We start from the raw sequence: 22,553 nt of genomic DNA, 5'->3' as shown, positions 1-22,553 counted from the left end.
TCAAGTAGTTTGAGAAATTGCTTTGGTGCACTAATCCTATTTTGTAATTTCACTTGAAAAATAAAAATAAATGTGAAAGTCTTATGCTTTGAAGTCAAGTAATGTTAGGAATCTAAATGAAATGTTCTATAAGTTCCAGAACATTAGTGACTTATATTAGGACTTAAACTTAGCCATACATCTCAAGATTGAGATAGGTGGCAGCTAAGATTGAGGAGAATAGTTATCTCCTCTCAAAGCAGAAAAAGGACAAGACATGAGAGAAGGAGCAAGAGAACAATAGAAAGGAAGAATGCATTCAAGAAGAAGAGCAAATCATTGTAGTGACTAGCAAGCACAACAAACTGTCTATTGTTGTAGCATTCTTTTCCATGTAATGGCCATACTCCTTTAGATTTGCAGGCCATACTTCATCTTTTGTGATTTCTCAAGTGTATTCATTGTTCAGTGATCAAAGAAGAGGAAGAGAAAACTTCTCTTTAGAACAGGCATAAAAGAGCAGCCTAGACTGTTCTACTATACTATGTAGTAGACTGAACTATGAATGTCTAGACATCTTGCATGATTTTATGTTATATGTGATTGTTGTTGCATATATCTCTAGGTTGTTAGTTTTTATCAACCATGGTTTTCTTTTTAAAAAATATAGAAAATATTACTATGGGTATGAAAAGAAATTACATGCTCTTATGAAGTTTGAAGCTTATGATTCTATGAAATTAATGTTAGATATTCTCATGCTAGAACAGTAGACTAACCCTTCTCAGTACAAGGCCCAATTATTGATTATCCTAGCAGATTATTTCTTCTTCCCATGGTGCAGTTAGGCTATCAATTAGCACTATTGGGCTAGTTTGTATTTCATGCCAATCGCATAACAACTTTTAGATTATCTGTATAAATAACATATAACTGATCTAAGCATTCCCACTTTTGGAATGGCGGATGTCATTAATGATGAAGAGCAGTTTAGTACATTATAAATAAGTAAATAAGCTAGGACACCAAGTTAAGACGTGGTTGGTGAAAGCCATTAGGCATCTGCATCAGCTAACCTTTCATAAGAGTACAGTGGAGAGGAGCAGAATTAGGCATCCCACTTTTCACTAATCTAATATGGTTATTGGAGTCTGCAATAACTTAGCTTTCATAAGATTGGAGTGAAGAGGAGAAGAGTTTGGCATTCCACTTTTCAATAAAAACAGAGTGGAGAGGAGAAGAGTTAGGCATTAGAGTTTATACTAATTTTATTATAGACTATCAATTTGTAATATTTTAAATTTTTTATCAAATTATAATAGTGCTTATTGGGCTATTATGTAAAAAAGGCCAATGGCCATATTCTCCCTCCTTACTAACTAACACAACTATTTCTGTGAACAATTTCATGGAAACTCTTCGAGTTAATACATACCTGCCGGGGTTTGAACCCGGGTCATTTGGCAAGTACCATTCACAACTCACTACTAGGTCACTATCCTGTGGGTAGATGATTATGTCTTGAAGTAACCAGTCGAACTTAAAAATTAAAGGGCAATGAAATTTCCTAGTACTTCGTTCTCTGTTGGAATATTTGATTTTTCCAAGAGGAGAATGTGCATCGAATGCATTCCATGTTCCTCATGCCAAAACATGTGTCCCTTTTCTGTTTTCCCTTACTTGGGTTTCCACTTCTTTGTCCATCTCAAAGTTTTCCATATTCTTCTCTTGCAGGGTTTATGGTAAGATATTACAATCATCTGGATCAATGACACAAGATCTTGGTACAATAGGCACCTTATTGGGTTCTAGAGATTCTTTCAAACTAGTGTGAATGGGAATACACAGTGTCTGTTTCCAAAATAATGGTGTTCATGATCCTTAAACTGGTTTTGGTATCCCATTTATGTTCTCACTTCTGTTCTCTTTCTTCAATCACCTTCTACCATGATTACTTTACGGTTTTGCATCTTATCCCTCTTTTTAAGGACCGTCTATTTGTGGCTATTTTCTTGCTATGCATTTTTAATCTCTCGGTGTCAAGTAACAAATCTTCGTCTTACAATATGCATTTTGTGACTTTGTTTATGAAGGTCACATAAGTCATAGCTATTAGTCCTAAATTTTAATAGAGAAGGATATGTGGAGTTTGACTATATTTTGCATTGCGATTCCTAAATGTAGTTCATATGTCACAACAAAGGACTAAAGCTTTCCCAATCTGAAAGCAGATTCTATGTTGGGAGTCCTTGGGTAATGTCATAGCATCCCTTCCACCTGATGTTTCTAGATTTTGAGTGAATGGCTTGTGAAGAGTTTCACTATGGTGGTATTGTCTTCTTTGTATAGACTACGGAGTTACTTTTTTTGATCCTTGACAGAAGCTACTTAGTAGATGTTGCACAAGCCCTTTACTGAGTTTGAACTTTACCAACATAACTATTTGAACCCAAGGAGTAGCTGGCTGCATTCACTAAAGTCCTATGAAAATGGGAAATGTTTTTGTTCCCAAACCCATATCTACTACCTTTTGAAGTGTATTGCTAATGAAGGTGTCAAAATTGTCCTAACTCCACAATATTATTATGAAAAGTTAGTGTTGCTATAAGATGATGTTATAATGTCTGATTGCACAGTGGTTTTGACTGATTGCCATTTATCCAACAGTTCCTGGAGTTCCATACCAGAGGGAAAAACAATTGCCTCCTGCACCATCTCCAGTTGTGGCTATATTGAAAGGTATCCCTAGCTTGTGTTCAAAAATTATTGTTCCAAAAATTCCATTTTAAAATATACTTCTAGGCAAACATGACAAGGTCTTCTAGACTGAAATATTACTGTAGTGATGCATCTTTTATTATATGTTGTGTTAGTAGAGATGATGGGATTTGTTTAGGTGTTGGTGGGTGGTAGAAACAAAATAATTGTCTTGAATTCATTTCATGCACACATCAGAAAATTGAGTCCACGACAGCAGCAATTTTAAAGTAGCAATAGAGAGTGAACCACTAGGATGCATGTGTATACCAAAAGATAGGCAAGTCAGTTACATAGCCTCAATGAGAGTGACTACTATGGTGATATTTGACAAGCTATTCTTCATTCTGACCTTTTATGGTGATATTTGACAAGCTATTCATAAATTTGGGAATGCAAAATTTATATGGGTGAGATGAAATATAAGGGGAATTTTATAAAGTATTAAGCATGAAGGTGATAGATTACACGACCTATATTAAGAACCTAGATTACACGACCTATATAAAGTATTAAGTATTAAGAAAAAAGTATAATTTACCTTGAATATGTGGATAGAATATCAAATACATATTCTGTTTCTTATGGGAGTTGCATTTTGTGGTTGGAAAATCTAAAATCTAAAATCTGATCATGGTATGCATTTTGTTAATGCACATTGTCACAGTTTTCTTTTGAAGGGTTCAAAAGTTCAAGTCTTGTAAGCCAGTGGGTTCTTTTGTTCGATGAATATATTCATAAATTCAGACAAATTTAATTTAAGCACAGAGTATAAGCTACCTTACTCCTAGGGGCGCACAACCTACTGGGATTCAGCACTATGAGAGGACCTGCGAGGTGAGCCAACACCGTGAGCGAGAGCAGTGTATGCTCGGGAGGGTCGCAGAGGACCTGTGATGGGAGTGCGAATGGAGCAAATGAGTGTTTGGTGTGAGCGTTTGTTTGAAAATGTGCCAGCATAACGGGTGCCACCTCGAAGGTGGTGGGTCACCCACTACTGGAAAACATTTGATGTGATGGGCCCTCAGGTTCCCGGAGAAATGATGGATGTGGGATGGAAAGGCATTGGCATGTATGGCAAAGGGGGCCTCCATACGGGCATTTAATTCCCTATGGCAGGCTGGTTATCTCTTGCCATGTAATCGCTACATAAATTTCCAAGAGTTGGGTCAATGTTGCCACTGCCAAGATGCGATTCAACGAAGTCTACAAAATTATTGATGTGCACATCTGAGGCACAACAAGAGATGATTTCTGGGATGAGAGCCGTAGCAAACATGATATCCTCCACCAATAACTATTTCGCTGTTGTTCGGGAAATACCGTTGCATACACAGTTCCCAAAATACGTTGGAGGTAATGGCAGTTTTACCTGCCCTCTGAAGTCAATAGGCACTCTAAAATAATCAGGCTTATTTTCTGGAACTTATCTAGCTTTCATTACGCATCTCCAAAACTCCGCGGAAACTACTACAAATGAAGTTGAAGCGCCGGATCGTTCCTTCAAAGCTTGAATTAATTTTTCGCTGAAATGAAAAGTTGAGATTTCCATATTTGTTTCTAATTCTATGACAGATTTCTGGATAATACTATTGTTAGTGTTTTCCACTGAGCCATCACCAGTGCTTGCATTGATTTCTGAATATTTTATTGGCACTGAATTATCTCGAACAAACCTGAAATTTTTTTCTTCCCTAATAAAATCAGTGACAACTTCTTCAGCCCTCAAATAAAGGTTGGGTATTGCGCGATCTCCATTGTCCCGCTGAAAAACTGTTCTCATGTTGTGAGTGTTGGCTCCTCGTTAATGACGGTGTAGAAGGTCAACACTCCCCGTGTGTTTCGTGGCATGTGCTTAAATCTAGTGATGTGTCTATTTATTAACACCTGCGAGTTTTGGTGTAATGGAAATCGTGACTCCAACAAGTGGTATTAGAACCATAGGTCTCGAGTTCGAAACACACTGGGCTTGCGTTGGGGGGGGGGGGGGGAATTGTTGGCTCCCTGTTAATGGTGGTATAGAAAGTCAACGCTCCCCGTGTGTTTCGTGGCATGTGCTTAAATCTAGCGATGTGTCTGTTTGCTAACACCTGCGGGTTTTGGTGTAACGGCAATCGTGACTCCAACAGTGAGGAAAATGGAAAGCGAATGAATTTTTCATACTTGTATTAAGAGAAGTGAATCGTCATCCTTTCCATGGAGGATCTGGACAAGTTCCGTGAAGAAGTTTTTGTACTAAAAAATTATCAATTTCCACATCCTCAAATGCCATGTTGATGGTTGCTTCAACGAACTCCACTCCCTCATCGTTGAAATCAATTTTGGGCCGACCTAATTCTCCTCCCTTCATGTCTAACCAACCTGCAAATGGATAGAAATCCACCAGAACTAACGACAGGCTTGTCTTCAGCTTCTCCACCATGGTAGGAAAATCCTTGGCAATAATAATGTTTGGTATTTTATAGAAAAGAAATATTCCCACGTTGTTAGAGGGTATGTTACTAATGTCTATGCCTAATAGAAACATGGTATGCTTAGCAGTAGGCATGGCTGGTGCAACAGTGGAAATCCTCGATACATTTACTTTCATTTGGACTCATCCTGAGTTTGAACACGTTTAATCATCCACCAATATGGCAAGGCAGGAGACAGAGGGTACAAAAGCCATTTCTCCAGCTTGCTCTCTAGGCCACATTAAGGCACTGAATTCTTTGCACTCCCTTGTTGAGTAGTTGTGGCACATCCAAATTGATTCAGACATCCCAAGGGACCACAGGTATGACGACAAAGATGAGATAGTGGCTTACCTTACCGATATTTAGTATAGTCAAAATGAAATACTGGCTCAATTGGACAGTGTCCAGCACAATCACCATCACACTAATGATCACCTTCACAGCTTGGAAGCGAGAGTGGAACATATTGATTTGCACATTCATGATTGTGTTGGTTACTTTGTTTCTCACCCTATACTCCCCCCCCCTCACCCCCTTCCTTGATTTGATGATGTCAGTTCTAGTCTCTTTTTTAGTTATTACTAGTATGACATGGCTTCTGTGCCTCAAAAGAATAATGTATGCTAAGTGTCCTTTTTGGTATCCTCCAGTCCCCAACCTCAAAAAGTCTAATTGGAATGAGAGTGTGGGGATTGTTGAGAAAAATTTTGTATGTTATGCCATTTTGAAAATCTAATGAAAGTAGTTTGATCGACAAAAAAAAAGTCTTAAATATAATTATTAATATATTATAATTTTTTTATATAACAACTAATATTATGTTAGATCTAAGACCTTTGTGATCCATATTGTAGATAAATGTCTTTTGGATTAATCACATCATTAGGATTTGGTCGACGTTTCAAACCAACTAATGTGGGTCATCCTTAGGACAAGGTGAGAAAATCAGTTAATCTTCAAGAATAAATAGCATGCACGCATCATTGCCAAGAGTTAGCTGTTGGTGATTAGTTAATCAAGAAAAATTCTAAAATGGCAGTAAGGAAATATTTATTAAAATATTAAAATTTTAGTTAAAAAATAATTGTTAGGAATTTATAATTATATATATTGATAATGAATAATAATACTATATGGGATAAAAATTAGTTACAAAGTAATATTTATGTATAAAGAAGTTGTAAATAATAGGTCATAAATTAATTAGGGGTTAAGAATGAGCTATAACTATTAAAAATAGTTGTTAGGGGTTTACATAACCCAATTAATTAAAATATTAAATAATAATAGGGTTAAGAGTTAGTTCCAAAATATTATATATTTATAAAGGATAAGGTTAAGAGTGGTTAAGAATAGGATTCAAAATATTATATATTAAAAGTAATTAGTAGCTTAAATATTATAATTATGTTAAATAAATATTGTCAAACTATTATAAATTAATAAAGGGGCCTAAATATTTATTTCAATTATCTTCAAAAAAGAGTGACAATACAGGCTACAAAATATTATATATGATATATTTATAAAGAAAAGGATAGGAGTGAACTTATTCTCATAATGATAAACACATAAACTAGAATATGGTGGATTAAAAAAAAAGGCAGGGAGGGAGGAGACAGGGGATGTGGAATCACGAAGAGAGGGCCAAAACCCAGCTCTTACTCAATTTCCAACCATCATCCCTGTTTAGATTTCTAGCATGCCTCTTAATCTCAATAGCCTCCCTAAGCTTCCTATGGTGGACATGAGCAACCCTCGTAATGACTCTAGAGTCCTCAATGAATACATGGTGTTTGTATTTCTCTGCATGTTCAGCTAGAGCCGATGAGTGGGACAAATTGTGCCTAATGTCAGCAACATGCTCATGGATCATCTAGTTAATTGACAAACTCGTTTCTCCAATATATGGAGTACCACAGGAATATATGGTTATATTTTTTTTTTCTTTTTATAAAAAAACCAAGTTTCTATGGGTATATTTTATATTAATCCTTGTGATCTCTTGAGGATTGTGAATTCAAGGAATTTGAGTGGAAATCAAATCATTGGTTTTCTCCCAACATAATCTAGAAATGTGAGAGGCTTCGAGGATATGTAAGTCCTTTGTACTTGATTTGTGTAGTAAGTATCTGTACTTGATTTGTGTAGCCTGCAAATGTGTGCCATAGTAATGTTTTCTTCCACATCACTAATTAATGTACCCATTGCCACTTTAACAAAACAATAACATAGTGTGATATCTCTTCAATTCAGAGACCTTTCTGCTAACCAATTATCAGGTTTCATTCCTCAAGAACTTGAGTAGCTACATAATTTAGTCTGAATATAAGTTCCTTGAAATGGATTATAAAATATGACTCATTTAATACAGTCATAGTTATTCGGAAAATAACTCTGGAGTTATATCATATACAAGATATTGAATAACAACATTTTATTAGGGGAGGTGTCATATTAGTTGAACAATTGTTTCAGCCTTACAACACTGTAAGAATTCATTTGAATCCCATCCCCTATTCTAAGTTCATTTTGTTCTGAAATTAAAAAGGAAATAATATTCATATTTCGAGTTCGTGTACTGATTTATACTATAAATGATTTCAATTGTTTCATAGAAATTTCTCCTACAACAATGTGCCTGGTAATATTCCTATCATAAATAACTTTACAAGATTTACCCTAGAAAGGTGTAGATATAATGTAAACATTTACTTTTGGGTTAAATTTGGTATTATTTCTAGATATTAGTTAATTTGTACATTTCATCTGACAATATTGATTATTGCATACTCTTTCTAGGAAATCTGGGTCTCTGTGGCAATTGGATTGGATCACTTTGTGAGATAAAATCCAAACAATCAAAAGGTGAAACATTAAATAAATTTTAGATTCCATAGATTAGTTATGTTTTGTGATAAAAATTTTAGTGAAATTATATTTATAAGAGTATTAAGTTGATTTTGAAAATGGATAGCTTAAGTCTCAACACTGGCTATTGTTTGCATTTAGGTTGGGCTCAATTTTATTAGTATGTATGATCTTTATAATTCTCTACTATTCAAATCATCCTAAACCTTTTACCAAAGGGTCAGAAAACAAAATGGGTCAACGTATTATTTCTATGGGACTTAATAATTATATCAACATCAATATGTGTCCCTTGTTTAAAAAATTCTTTCATATCTTGACTAGGTTCTCCGAGGCTAGTAATATTGCACATGGACATGGCCCTCCACATGTATGATGACATAATTAAAAACATGGAAAATTTGAATGAGAAATATGTAATTGGTTATTAAGCTACAAGCACAATTTATAAATGTGTTCTCAAGAATTGGAAGCCAGTTGTTGTTAAAAGAATATACATACATTATCCACAAGGTTTGCACCAATTCGAAACTAATATTGAGACTGTTGGAAGAATCAAGCATCATAATATTATGGGTTTTCATGGTTATTATCTTTCTCCACATGGAAATTTGTTGTTCTATGACTACATGGTGAATGGAAGTCTATGGGACATCTTACATGCTCAGTGAAATGGATGGTAAAACCCGTCTAGAAATTTACACGTATAATGGTCATACAGCCTTTAGCAGAATATTCTTTCATATATAGTGAATGATTTCTAATGGCCTACTTGGATAATCCAAGCAATGCATTTTGTATTTAGGATCTTCAAAGATGATAAAGATAGACTGGAACACGCATCTAAGGATTTCTTTGGGAGCTGCACAAGGTATAACATATCTCCATCATGACTGTAACCCATGTATTATTTACAAAGATATAAAAACTTCCACCATTGTCTTAGATAACAATTTGAAATGCATTTTCAGAGTTTTTCATTGCCAAATGTATCCCTTTTGCAAAAACCCACACCTCTACCTATGTTATGGGTACCATTGGTTATATTGACCCTAAATATGCAAGGACATCTAGGCTTGATAATGAGCATCTTTTGTCAACCCTCATCCTTCAAATACAAAGGCTTGATGTGGTCTAGAATGGAGTCATCTTTGTTACATGACAACAATGTATACGCTTAAAATTTTTAATGGCGGATATATGTGTACATGAAGAATATTGTATGTTTCTTTATTAAATATCAGACCTTGAATGTAGCTTTTCTTGCGAGAAGTGAGTAGTGTTTTCATCTTTCTTCTTTTGCCTATTTGTTTGATGATTTTTCCCCTACCAAGCTTTGGGGTCGAAATAATCTCCATAGGAAAACCATGTTCTCAACTAGGGTTTCAATAGTTGTTAGGAAACATTGCACTCTAGGTGGGTTTGCACCTCCTATTAAGGAGAGAATTTATGCATATTTTGCCTTGTTGGATTAAATTTCCAACAAGATAGAATGGAAAATCCTCTGTATTTTGTGTTTTGAAATTTTGAGGTGAATTGTACACTGTGTGAAATTTAAACATGGCAATAATGGATATCATGTGTGTGCTTACTAAGTGTTTTGCTTCAACTATTTATGTGTGAGGGATGGGGTGGATTAGATTGACATCGATAACAAATGGCAGACTAGCACATGTTATTTCTTCAACCAAATAGGTGTTGTCGTGTGAAAAATGAATAGGTTATCCACCTGATATGATGCAAATTCTCTTTTATCTGTGTTATCAAACATATGGCAGCTAATTTAGTGAGGAAACTAGCACTTCTTTATGAAAATCACTTAATTATATGATGAATCAATACTTGGGATTTACATACATTACAAATAATAATATCAAACAAGGGATTTTTTAAGACATTCATTGCACAAAGGTACAATAATGCTGCCAAAGTCATTCTGGAACCATCAGAGATACTTGTGGTCTTAGTGTTGGGTGCAAAATCCGTTACTCATTCAAGGTTGTTGTGTTCATTGTAGCAGTGAGTATGTACTCTTGTGAAATTAATTGAAGCAAACATATACTCTGGGTCATGGAATAATTGTATTGCTTGCTCCCTGTGCTAAGAACCTTCAATGGGGTTGAGGTTAGGTGGAAATTAGGTTCCATAGGTACTCGCATAACTCTTTAAAGGGTGTTAGCTCAATGGAAGAGCACTTGCCTTGTAAGAAGGAGGTTCATTGTGTCTTAACACGAATTAATTAATGATTGTAGCTTTTTTTTAATTAAATACTTTTTATATTGATTTATTTCATTAATGAGATGTTTTTCTGTGTTCATTGTTTTATATTCTCGAAAGAGACAAAAGTGATGTTGTATTGTCTTTAAATATATATTTTTATTGTCTTTAGGGAGACAATAGCTAGGATTAAAGACATTGTCTCTATAAAGAGAATATGTCTTTAATCCCAACTATTGTCCCTAAGAGACGAAAATGGCATTGTCTCCTAAGAGACAATAATGCTTGTGTTATGCATTGTCTTTATAAAGACAATTTTTGAAAACAATAATCTGAGACACTCGGTTAAAGACAATATTTAAGACAATACACAAACTTTTGTTGTGTCAAGTTAAGATAATTTACCCAAAAGAATGTTTCAAATATTGTCTTAAACCCCCTATATGTAGTAGTGATGCTATTTTGAAGTTAAGACAAAATGTGTTATTATCTTTAGTCATTCCTTAATCTGATATTTAATTCAGTTAATTTTCTGATAATTTATATATTTTATTAGCATGGATCGGAGTGTTATTATCTTTAGCCATTCCCTAGTCTTATTTTTAATTCAATTAATTTTCTGAAAATTTATATATTTCATTAACATAAATCCAATTATAAATCAAATAAATATTTTAGAAAATAATCAAAATGGTATTCCAAAGACATCTATTAGAAAACAAGAAGATTCCTCATTATATTCTATATTATAGAACTACAAGATTCCTCATTATATGCAACTACTTTTAATAGAAGTTTAATCTCTATTAGTGAATCAAATTCAACAACTCCCATGTGCAGCAAGAAAGAAGGGCTACACACGAAATAAGAAAAGAAACATCATCAATCGGGGATAACCATGAGCATCTGTTTCAGGGATTCCATCTGATGGCGAGGGAGTTTGGTGGACACATCAATACTCTTTCCTCTTTCCCTTCCGGGGAACAACATCATCCGTCCAATTTCTGTCAAGAAAGCAGCCTGCACACTCACTGGCCTTCCCCATCCGTGGTCGATCTCGTAAACAGGAAATGTGGGAGACATCGTTGTAATTACAATGTAATCGCTACGATATCCTTCTCCACTAACTGTTTGGCCGTTGTCCGGGCAATACCGGCGCATACACAGTTCCCAAAATACGTTGGAGGCAATGGCGGTTTTACCCGCCCTCTGAAGTCAATAGGCACTCTAAAATAAACAGGCTTGTTTTCTGGAACTTGTCTAGCTTTCATTATGCATCTCAAAAATTGCGCCGAAACTGCTACAAATGAAGTTGAAGCGCCGGATCGTTCCTTCAAAGCTTCAATTATTTTTTCGCTGAAATGAAAAGTTGAAATTTCCAGATTTGTTTCTTCTTCGACAGATTTCTGGATAATAGTGTAGTTATCAGTGTTTTCCACTGAGCCATCAACAGTGCTTGCATTGATTTCCGAATATTTTATTGCCACTGAATTATCTCGAACAAACCTGAAAATTTGCGCTTCCTTAATAAAATCGGTGACAACTTCTTCAGCCCTCAAATAAAGGTTGGGTATTGCGCGATCTCCATTGTCCCGCTGAAAGACTGTTCTCATGTGGTAAGGACTCTTGGAAACTGGAAGTTCTCTGCTACACTCTGCCCAACTGCTCATGAAATGCGAAAAAGAATTTCCGTCTGCAATAACGTGATGAAAATTGGCTCCCATGCAAAATCCGCCTCCCTGGAAAGCAGTGACCTGCAGTAGCCATCGTTACTTTTGAAACTTTATCCGTAGGAAAATGGAAAGCGAGTGAATTTTTCATACCTGTATTGAGAGTAGTGAATCGTCATCCTTTCCATGGCGGATCTGGACAAGTTCCGTGAAGAAGTTTTTGTGCTGAAAATTATCAATTTCCACATCCTCAAATGCCATGTCGATGGCTGCTTCAACGAACTCCACTCCCTCATCGTTGCAATCGATTTGGGGCCGACCTGATTCTGCTCCCTTCCTGTCCAACCGACCTGCAAATGGATAGAAATCCACCAGAACTAATGATAGGCTTGTCTTCAGCTTCTCCACCATGGTAGCAAAATCCTTGGCAGCAGTAATGTCTGGTATTTTATAGAAAAGAAGTATTCCCACGTTGTTAGAGGGTATTTTAGCAATGTCTATGGCAGATAGGAACATGCTATGCTTAGCAGTAGGCATGGCTGGTGCAACAGTGGAAATCCTCGATACATTTACTTTCATTTGGACTCCTGCCATGGCCGCAGGATACAACCCACCAAAATTTAAGATATACCGAAAAGTAAGTTCGTGAAATTATTGATTGAAGATATCTTATAGATTGGGCCTGATTCAACTCTTTACAATAGTTATACTTTAATATATGAATAAATGTGATATTTTATAATTAGTGATATTTAAAAATAGATATAATTTATTATGTGATTAAACATTTAAAAATAGTTAATTTTAATATATAAAGAGATGAGATATTTCATAAATGATATCTTGTCGTGGGATTTTACGCTGGCAGATAGCTGGTCCTACCTCTTTAGCTCTTCATATATCCAAAGAGAAAACGTCCTTTCAGCTATTTAAATAGCTCAACATGCTTTCGTTTCTCAATAATCTAAGTAGAATGAAAGGATAATTATATAAACTATTTAAATAGCCCAACATACTTTCGTTTCTCAATAAACTAAGTAGAATGAAAGGATAATTATTCTGTTACAAGGTAATAGTTCTCGAGGATTGGGAAATTGTTTTAATGTTTTTTGTTTTCTCATGAGTTTTAGAATGGTATGGGAAAGTGGAGTAGGGCCGAGGGGTAGATGGAAAAAGTATGGGTCGAAGAATTGGTAGATTAAATTATAAAGATTAAAAAATAAGTTTATAGGTAGCTGGGTCAAGAGGCTTAGGGAAAGTATAGGTCGAATGGTAGATTAAAATATAGAGATTTACAAAAAAAAGAGAACCCAACAAAGTTAGGAGGTGGATGGTTGGAAGGTGGGGTATCATTTTTTTTTTCTTCTCATGAACGTCAATACTATGTATTGAATGACAACCCACATGCCTTGATTGTGCCAATCCAGCATCATTAAGTAGGATGGGGCCCCTCCTTGACCTTCATCAGTCTTCCTTAATCCAACATCATTAAGTAGGATGGGGGCCCCTCCTTGACCTACATCAACCTTCCTTGAGCCTTAAGCCTTCGGCCTTGATGGGGCCCCACCTTGAGGGGGTCTCCTAAAACGGGTCCCCCTTCACCGCACCTTCCAACCACCCACCTCCCAACCTTGTTGGGTTCTCTCTTTTTTGTAAATCTCTATATTTTAATCTGCCATTCAGCCTAAGTAGGATGGGGCCCCTCCTTGACCTACATCAACCTTCCTTGAGCCTTAAGCCTTCGGCCTTGATGGGGCCCCACCTTGAGGGGGTCTCCTGAAACGAGTCCCCCTTCACACCACCTTCCAACCACCCACCTCCCAACCTTGTTGGGTTCTCTCTCTTTTATAAATCTCTATATTTTAATCTGCCATTCAGCCTATACTTTCCCTCAGCCCCTTGGCCCGGCTTTCCATAGGCTTATCTTTTTTTATCTTTATAATTTAATTTGCCAGTTCTTCAACCCATACTTTTTTCCATCAATCCCCTTGGCCCTTTGGCCCTCCTCGTCCCCACCCCACCCAAGGGGGTAATGGGAGGGAGCTTGGGAAAGTTTCGAGAGTTTTGAAGACTATTTTTTGGGTAGACCTTCCCACAAAACATGAGCCTAAGTTGAAAAGGTCAAAGACATCCTTAACAAGGATATCATTAATTGAGAAATTGGAGCAATCTCTTGATAGGTTAAGGAAGCGTGTGGCACCTCGATGTAAGGACGATATCTAGGATGTCATGATGATGAGTATTTCTTTTGTTGTTTATGTATATATATTGCAGAAGATTGTGTGTGCATATTGTATGTCGTAGTCAATGCTTAAACATTAGAGTTGCTTTACCTTTTCTATTAAGAATGACTAGAGAAACATATGTAAAATTGTTCCTTTGTATTTTTAATCTAAATTGTTTCAAAGACTTGTCATGTGTCAAGGGGAAAGATTCACAGAAAAAAACACCCAAATTATACAAGAGAGATTATGTATTTATTATTTATATATTTAAATTGATTTTAATATGTAAATATTTTGATTCAATATTAATTTTGATTCAATATTAATTTTGATTATTATATAAATTATATAATTAAACGACTCTATTAACCACTTTTTTATAAATTTTAGAAACTTCTAATCATTCTAATACTACCCAAATTCCTAACATTCGTTAATTCCAGAAACTCATACGACATTAAATTAAGTTAATGTACTACCCAAATTCCCAATACTACCCAAATTCCTAACATTCGTTAATTCCAGAAACTCATACGACATAAAATTATGTTAATATACTACCCAAATTCCCAACATTCGTTAATTCCAAAAACTCATAAAAACATGAAATTATGTTAATATTTGCACATCATCATGCAAAGAAACGCTCACCAAGCAAATTAACCGAGTCATTCCAGCGCATCGAACCCTTACTATTTCACATGGATCCCAATAATAATATTGATCGTCAGATTTGTCGATCCCGTTACTCAGCGCCTCTCTAGGCCAGAAGAGCACGAAATCGACCGAAAACAAATAAAATAAATTATTTATAAAAAATAATTTAGAGCCAAATAAAATAAATTATTTATGAAAATTAATTTAATATTTATTATTAAACTGATATGACGTGCAAATTCTGTCAAAATTCAAATCGGAAAAAATGTATGGCCACGTCGGATTCCGCAGGAAACGTGTCGGGACGCGGATGACATGAAATCGATAGGAGAATTATCATGTTTTTAACTGGTTTTTGAGGTCCGCCTGTTGCGGGAAGCGATGGAGCCGTCACTGTCGGTTGTGTGTCAGGATTAGGTTGACGTTACAGAACGACAAAATCGTAGGAAACACGTGATGAGAGATAAAACGCGGTTGACAGATGGCTATTGGCACTATTGTAACGGTCATTTTCATAAAACATTCAACATTTTATCAATGACGACGAAGCTGAAAATCTCACCATGAAAACGAAAATGTGTGATTATTTATTTAAATTATCTACTATAATGATAGGCTATATATATGAAATGATATTAAAATAAATAATTTAATAAATAGAAAAAATATTTTAATAATATAATTTTATTTAATTAAATAATAATGATAAGTTATATATATGAAATGATATTAAAATTTTTTGTCGTAATAATGATTTCTCTAGCTTTTTACGATGTCAAAATTATAGTGAGTTTGGGAGGCTTCTCTCCAAGCTTTTTGAGCATAGGAATAAAATTTTAAATCAAACTAAATAAATTGTTTCTTTAGGTCCCATAAACCAAAGGCTTTTTGAGCATAGGAATAAAATCTTAAATCAAACTAAATAATTTGTTTCTTTAAGTCCGATAAACCAAAACTTGGTCCCACCACCACCACCACCACCACCACCAAATAAATAGAAAAAATATTTTAATAATATAATTTTATTTAATTAAATAATTATCACTATAATGATAGCCTATATATAAGAAATGATATTAAAATAAATAATTTAATAAATAGAAACAATATTTTAATAATATAATTTTAATTAATTAAATAATTAAAGATAAATGAGAAGATTTATATGTTTCTCTATTTTAGAAGAAGGTACATTGAATGAAGCAATTTCTGTTTTCTAAACCTTTCTTCGTCCGTTGAATGTTGATTATTACATCACTGCTTACATTAAGACATGATACATTATTTCGTGAAATAAAATCGTGTGAAAGTCAGTCCGTGGAAGGTGTTGTTTTTTGTGTAAATATTATTTTCGTAATAATATAACTAGCATTTGCACCAGATGTTGCAAAGAAAACGCGGTAAGGCATAAAGTGCGGAAATCCATTATCCATGTAGTGTGTGCATTATTCAACAAGATGAATCTCTCTAAATTTGTTACAAGCATTTATGTTGTTGCATTGCTAATTTATTTAGAATCTACTACTACCTCCTCTTCTTGGAATATTAAATTTCTTATCATCCCATGATGACAATCCCTCTAATTATTGGCATCACAATTTTTTCCACTTTAGTGGCTTTACCTTCAACCTAAAGAAACATGAATTTGAGTTATTCAATTAAAAAGAAATTGCTAAATTGCTATTTATCAAGGTTTGAGTAAAAACAATTAATAACTCATATTTACAACACTTTAAATATTTACAACCTTTTAAGTCTTGTATTTATAACTCATATTTATAATCCTTTAAAATGAAACTAACTATCTATATTTTTATTAATAATAAAAAGAATCTTCTTTATAAAACTCACACTCACATGCTACTCCTATATATTTATCTTATATTAATATTCAGTGTCCATCAATTAAATGACAAGATGAAAGCTCAACTTAATTGCACATTTCTGAACTCCTTTGTGGGAATTCATGTCCCATTAATTTAATGGCAAATTGAAGTTTCAAATACAGTACACATTTTATACCAAATTCAGAGAGTTCATGAACAAACTTTCAAGGTTTTAATGGATCTAGGTCATTTGTATTTTCTCTCATGTTCTGGGTCATTTGTATTTTCTCTGATGTTGACTATGCTAGCAATTGTCCCAAAAGCTACAAACCTTAATGTCCTTTTAATGATCAAGCCTTATGTGAAAACAATCATATTGATCCACTAGTGTACATTGATTTGTTACATTTGTCTTGGTCTATAATAGAAGTGTAACAAATATGCATTGGAATCCTAGAATTTTAAGCATATAACCCATTAAAACGTGACTTAAAAGTTTAACTGGTAATTATGTATTCAGTAATTTGTACATTGTTAATTGCAATTTCTCTTGAAAACCAATGTTTATATCAAAATTTTAAAAATAAAAGTCACATCTCCCGTAGTCTGGTGTTTCTTTATTTGATCGTGGTACTCAAGATTGCCTTTCTCCAAAGTATCAAATGTGAAGATGATATCTTATGTGTTTCCGCTTTCTCAGTAGGTTCCTGTGATTATTATTATTTTTGGTGTTAATGTTTATGTTTTTTTTATGCCCATCCATTATTTATTATCTAAACATTGATGTTTGAAAATCCGTAAGTGGCTAGTGTGGAAATTGCAAGGTATGTTGAGAATTTGGTTCTCTAGTAAGCTTAGAGTCATTCTTGAGTCATTATCTTTACCATCTCAGGAAGAAGAAGAAGAAGAAAAGCCTATTGAATTGAAAAAGAACCCTAAAATGTATTAGGATCCATGGGTCATTTTTTTGCATCATGTAGCAAGATAAGATGGCTAATTGATTATGCCACATGAAGAATTAGCCTTTGCCAATATTTAGGCTTATAACTAGGTGATTTTTTCTACTAATATTCTTATACCAATTTAGCATGATAATTCTCTTTTAAATTAAAACGTTGTTTGCAGGCTATCGCGGGAGCCGAGCGTTTGCTCCCTGAAAATATACCTTCAAGGTTCCTTAGGTGGATAGCAGAGCTACTATACTTGACATTGGCAGTGTCCAGTAGTTTTTCTAGCCCAAAATCTGCTATGTATGGCTCCATGTCAAAGCCCAGAAGGATGTTGCTTGGCTTAATATTTGCATGAACAAACTTCCTTTCATGTAAATAAGCCAGGCCTCTGGCTACTCCCTTTGCAATTTTAATCCTGGCCAACCATGGCAGATAAAAGGAAGAGGTTGATGACCACCTGCAAGATTAGAGAGATATAGTGTTAGTCAAAGGATCTGAAAAGGATAGGCCACTAAGAACCTTAGAAGCTGAACAAGATGATCAAGATTAGCATGCAACAAGAGGAGAATAACAATTCAAACCCTACATGATAATGGACTCCCTTTTGCAATGATTACAGAGAACTGGATTTGTTTATCCAGAATGTTGAAATTGAAAAGGAATTGATAAGCAAGGAAAGCATTATACTCGACCTCAGGGAACTCAGTTGGAAAAATTATCAATAACTAGTTATAACAAAATACAAAGAACTCAATGAACAAAATGACAAATATCCAATTTAAATGAACCACAAAGAACGTGGTGATAAAAAAGATAAATATCCATCTTAAAGATAAAAGAGAAATGAAATAAACTGCAACATATCCTTGAAACAAAACAAAAGGGTTGATATATATTCTGAAGAAGAGAAAAGAGGGATAGACTCCGCAGAATCTAGTAATATGGTATAATGGACCTATTCAATATATAACAGCAGAAACATTCCATAGAAACTGATATAAATACTACAACCAATTGTTCTCCAGCTAAGTAAGAAGATGTTATGTAGAATAAGGTACAAATACAAGCACAGGGTGTTGGCATTATGACACATATGTTGTACTTGATGGCAACGCACTCATCTCAGATAATAAATTATAATGTAGAGAAACGTTCACGCACTTATATGCAGAGAAAAGTTTATTTCATGTAGAGAAAAGTTCACGCACTTTTATGAAGAGAAAAGTTTATTTCATGTAGAGAAAAGTTCACACACTTTTATGCAGAGAAAAGCTTATTTCATGTAGAGAAAAAGTTCACGCACTTTCATGCAAGGAAAAGAGCGTATATGTTGGAGAACTTACCTTTGGTCCATGGTAGTTAGTCCTTGGTATTTGAACCTATGGTTTTGGACCATGGTACCTCGTCAAAAGTGTTGATCCCAAGTATTGGGTTCGTGGTATTGGTTTATTATGGTTTTGGTCCATGGTATTGCATGTAGAGAAAAAGTTCACGCACTTTCATGCAAGGAAAAGCGCGTATATGTTGGAGAACTTACCTTTGGTCCATGGTAGTTAGTCCTTGGTATTTGAACCTATGGTTTTGGACCATGGTACCTCGTCAGAAGTGTTGATCCCAAGTATTGGGTTCGTGGTATTGGTTTATTATGGTTTTGGTCCGTGGTATTGCATCCAAAAGTGTTGATCTCACGCACTTTCATGGTTGGTTCATGGTATTAGTCCAACAGTTTTTTGATCCTATGGTTTTGTACCATGGTATTATGGAAGGCCTAAGACTATAAAAGAGGAAGGAGATCATTTGGCAAAGTATCATCGAATGAATTGAATATCTAATAAGCGCTAGATCTGAAATATTTGTGATTGGGTTATGGTGCAGATCTGGATCTGAATGAAGGAGGAACCTTAGCGCATAAAGAAGGATAAGTTCTATTGATGGGTCATAATCTTTATGCTTGAATAATAGTATCTTTGTATGATTTTGATCTGTTATATGAGGCGCATGCTTGCTCTATAAATCTGACAATCTGGGTAAATTAGTGTCTGAATATTTGAAAGAAGGAATTATCCTTTATAGATATGCATGCAGGTTTCAGGTTGTTGAAGTAGCGTATATCTTTAAATTATGATCTAGCTGCCTCTGTCTATTGCTGCAGTATTCTGGGTTCAGAATTTGGTGTGTTGTTACTGTTACTATGTTCTGGGTACAGCTGTCAGAGAAGTGTTTACTTGATTCAGTGCTAATTGGGAAAAGGAGATTGTTTGATGCAAATATACTTGATGATTGACTGATGTTCATGGATCCAGTTTGAAAATTTATGAAAAGTGTAACTCCCTTCCAGGAGAGAGAGTTGTAGCTCTCTGCAGGTTGCAGCCTGCGTATTGGTAAAGGACTGAACCAGTACAAAATCATTGTAAAAGGAATTTCTAATTGAAAGAAGATAGAGACATATTGCAGCAGGTGGTTTTCACCCACATTGGGTTTCCACCTTATATCTGGTGTTCTTTGGTGTGACTATCTGTTTTTCTTGTTCATGCTCATTATTTTATGGTACTGACATACAATAATTCAAAGTATAAATATATTGAAAAAGAATTCGATAATACTGATTCACCCCCCCTCTCAGTATTATTTCCAACAATTGGTATCAGAGCAGGTCCTTCTGAAGAAGCTTGATCGCTTGAAGGAAGATCTAACATCATGAGCAACTACGAGAGGGAAGCATCAATTAGGCCACCGATTTTTGATGGAACAAACTTCGTATATTGGAAGGTAAGAGTTACTGCCTATCTTCAATCTTTGGGTACAGAAGTATGGGACATTATAGAAACAGGGTATACTTTTCCATCAGCTACTCCTACAGATTCAGCTGAGAAGAAGAAATATGAAACAAATGCAAAGGAGGTTAATACTCTTCTAGGATGTCTATCTCAATCTGAATTCGTGAAGGTTATGCAATATAAATCCGCAAAAGAAATATGGGACAAGATTGTTTTGAGCTATGAAGGAGATGAACAGGTAAAACATGCAAAACTTCAAACCCTCAGGATTCAGTATGAGAATCTCAGAATGTATAATGATGAAAGTGTGGCTAACTATTTCCTTCGGGTGGATGAGATTGTTAATTGTATGAAAAACTTGGGTGAAGAAATAAAAGAGGCTGTTGTGGTTGAAAAAGTCCTAAGATCATTGTCCCCCAAGTTTGAATATAAAGTGTCTGCAATAGAAGAAAAGGAAAATCTACGAACTCTTACTATGTCTCAGCTACACGGAATTCTAACTGCTTATGAAATGAGAAAAGGAGGTCCATCAGACAGGAGAGAAGCTACTTTTAAGGCTTCAGGCAAAGGAGACTACTATGAATCAAGTCACGTGCCAGAAGAAGAAGAAGAATCAAATTTTGTCAGAAATCTTCAACGGGGTACTGGAAGGTTCAGAGGTAAGCTACCTTTCAAATGTTTTGCTTGTGGAAGAGTAAGTCATTATGCTACCAAATGTCCTCATAAGGATAAGATTGACAAAGGAAAGGAACCTTCCAGATGGAACAAGAAACAAAATGCAAATAAGAAAAGCTACTACACTCATGAAGACAGTGATGGTCTATCAAATAGTGATGAAGATGAACGAGGTAATGACTATAAACTTTTAATGGCATTTGAAGATGATGATTACATGGATGCTATAGATGTGGATAGTTTTTATGAAGAGATTTCTAGACTTAAGACATGTATAGAAGAAAAGAATATGATCATTGATACTCTACAATTTCAAATTGATGAAAAAGAAAAATATCTTGAAAAGTTAGAAGGTGAAATTGTTGGCCTTAGAAAAGAAATTGAGAAAACAAAGGCTATTAATCTTAAGTTTGTCAAAGGATCTGAAACTCTGGATGAGATCATCAATGTACAACGTTCTCCGTTAAACAAGACAGGTCTGGGGTATAATGGAGAAACATCTCAAGCATCCACCTCAAAGAGTTATCTTTTTGCAGCAAGAAGGAATGAGCAAAAGCACAATGGAGATCACCAGGTAAAGCAGGGACGAATTACATCAAGAACTAACAAAGACTACCAGGTAAACCAGGGGAAATCTGTCTTAAGGGTGAACAAAAGCTACAACCAGCCACAAGTAAAATCTTCTCAATTTGCTTCAAGAATGGATGACAATAAGAATTACAATCATTTGGGTGGTAGATTTGATAACCGCAGAAGTTTCTTCAATGGCCAATGTTTCTCTTGCCATAACTTTGGTCACAAAGCAGTTCATTGTGTTGCATATAAAACAATCATGACTAGAGAAGCTCAAAAACAAAGAAGTATGACTGGGATTACAAAAAGGACCTATAAAAACTTTTCGGCTCTTGAAAATGAAATTGAATGTTCTATTTGTAATAACTTCGATCATGAAGATTCTGAATGCAGGAGCAGATTTCAGCAGACAAAGGAACAAGCCTCAAGCACCAGAACATGGAGAATAAAGGAACCACAATCAGAAAGATGTGGGATAGCCTTTTATGCAGAGGAACAGGAAAATCTATGGTACATCGACAGTGGATGTTCGAAGCATATGACAGGTGATAAAGAAAAACTTGAATCATATTCTGCTTTAGAAAAGGGAAAGAAAGTTTCTTTTGGAAATGATACTCCAGCAGCTATAAAAGGAAAAGGCACAGCTCAGTTAAAAGAAAAGGTCAAAGCTGGAAATGTTTTGTATGTTGATGGCTTGAAGCATAACCTTCTGAGTGTTAGTCAGATGTGCGATCAAGGAACCGAGGTAATATTTCGATCAAATGGATGTAGCGTTCGTGATCTTGATACAGGGAAAACAATGATCAAAGGTAGAAGAACTCCAAATAATCTATACATATTTGAAGAAGGACAACAACAATGCTATTTGAGCAAGGATGATGAACATTGGTTATGGCACCGGAGGTTGGGGCATCTAAGAT

The 22,553-nt window shown here is 35.0% G+C and overlaps 2 protein-coding genes across 2 annotated transcripts; both read right to left on the bottom strand.

The window, feature by feature from the left end:
* Nucleotides 1-4,921: 4,921 nt before the first annotated feature.
* Nucleotides 4,922-5,326, bottom strand: LOC149138684 (benzyl alcohol O-benzoyltransferase-like). Its single transcript, XM_089450459.1, has one exon. The coding sequence runs from the start codon at nucleotides 5,324-5,326 to the stop codon at nucleotides 4,922-4,924; it is 405 nt and encodes a 134-aa protein (XP_089306585.1).
* Nucleotides 5,327-11,015: 5,689 nt separating this feature from the next.
* LOC149138683 (hydroxycinnamoyltransferase-like) lies at nucleotides 11,016-12,611 on the bottom strand. The gene is made up of 2 exons (XM_089449677.1): nucleotides 12,104-12,611; nucleotides 11,016-12,034 (listed from the first exon to the last, which is right to left on the bottom strand). The coding sequence occupies exons 1-2, from the start codon at nucleotides 12,542-12,544 to the stop codon at nucleotides 11,372-11,374; spliced, it is 1,104 nt and encodes a 367-aa protein (XP_089305803.1). The 5' UTR covers nucleotides 12,545-12,611; the 3' UTR covers nucleotides 11,016-11,371.
* Between the last annotated feature and the right edge of the window lie 9,942 nt (nucleotides 12,612-22,553).

The sequence above is a fragment of the Pinus tabuliformis genome, chromosome X, assembly GCF_031772625.1.
Source record: "Pinus tabuliformis cultivar Carrire ecotype Pingquan chromosome X, CPIR1, whole genome shotgun sequence".
In the NCBI taxonomy this organism is placed as follows: domain Eukaryota; kingdom Viridiplantae; phylum Streptophyta; class Pinopsida; order Pinales; family Pinaceae; genus Pinus; species Pinus tabuliformis.
The sequence above is the reverse complement of the archived record's forward strand: the minus strand, read 5'-3'. Positions and strand labels throughout refer to the sequence as shown.

Coding starts and splice junctions, on each gene's coding strand:
- LOC149138684 (XM_089450459.1), bottom strand. CDS start 5,326: ATGAAAGTAAATGTATCGAGGATTTCCACTGTTGCACCAGCCATGCCT.
- LOC149138683 (XM_089449677.1), bottom strand. CDS start 12,544: ATGGCAGGAGTCCAAATGAAAGTAAATGTATCGAGGATTTCCACTGTT. Junction 12,035..12,103: donor ATTCACTACTCTCAATACAG/GTATGAAAAATT, acceptor TGGCTACTGCAG/GTCACTGCTTTCCAGGGAGG.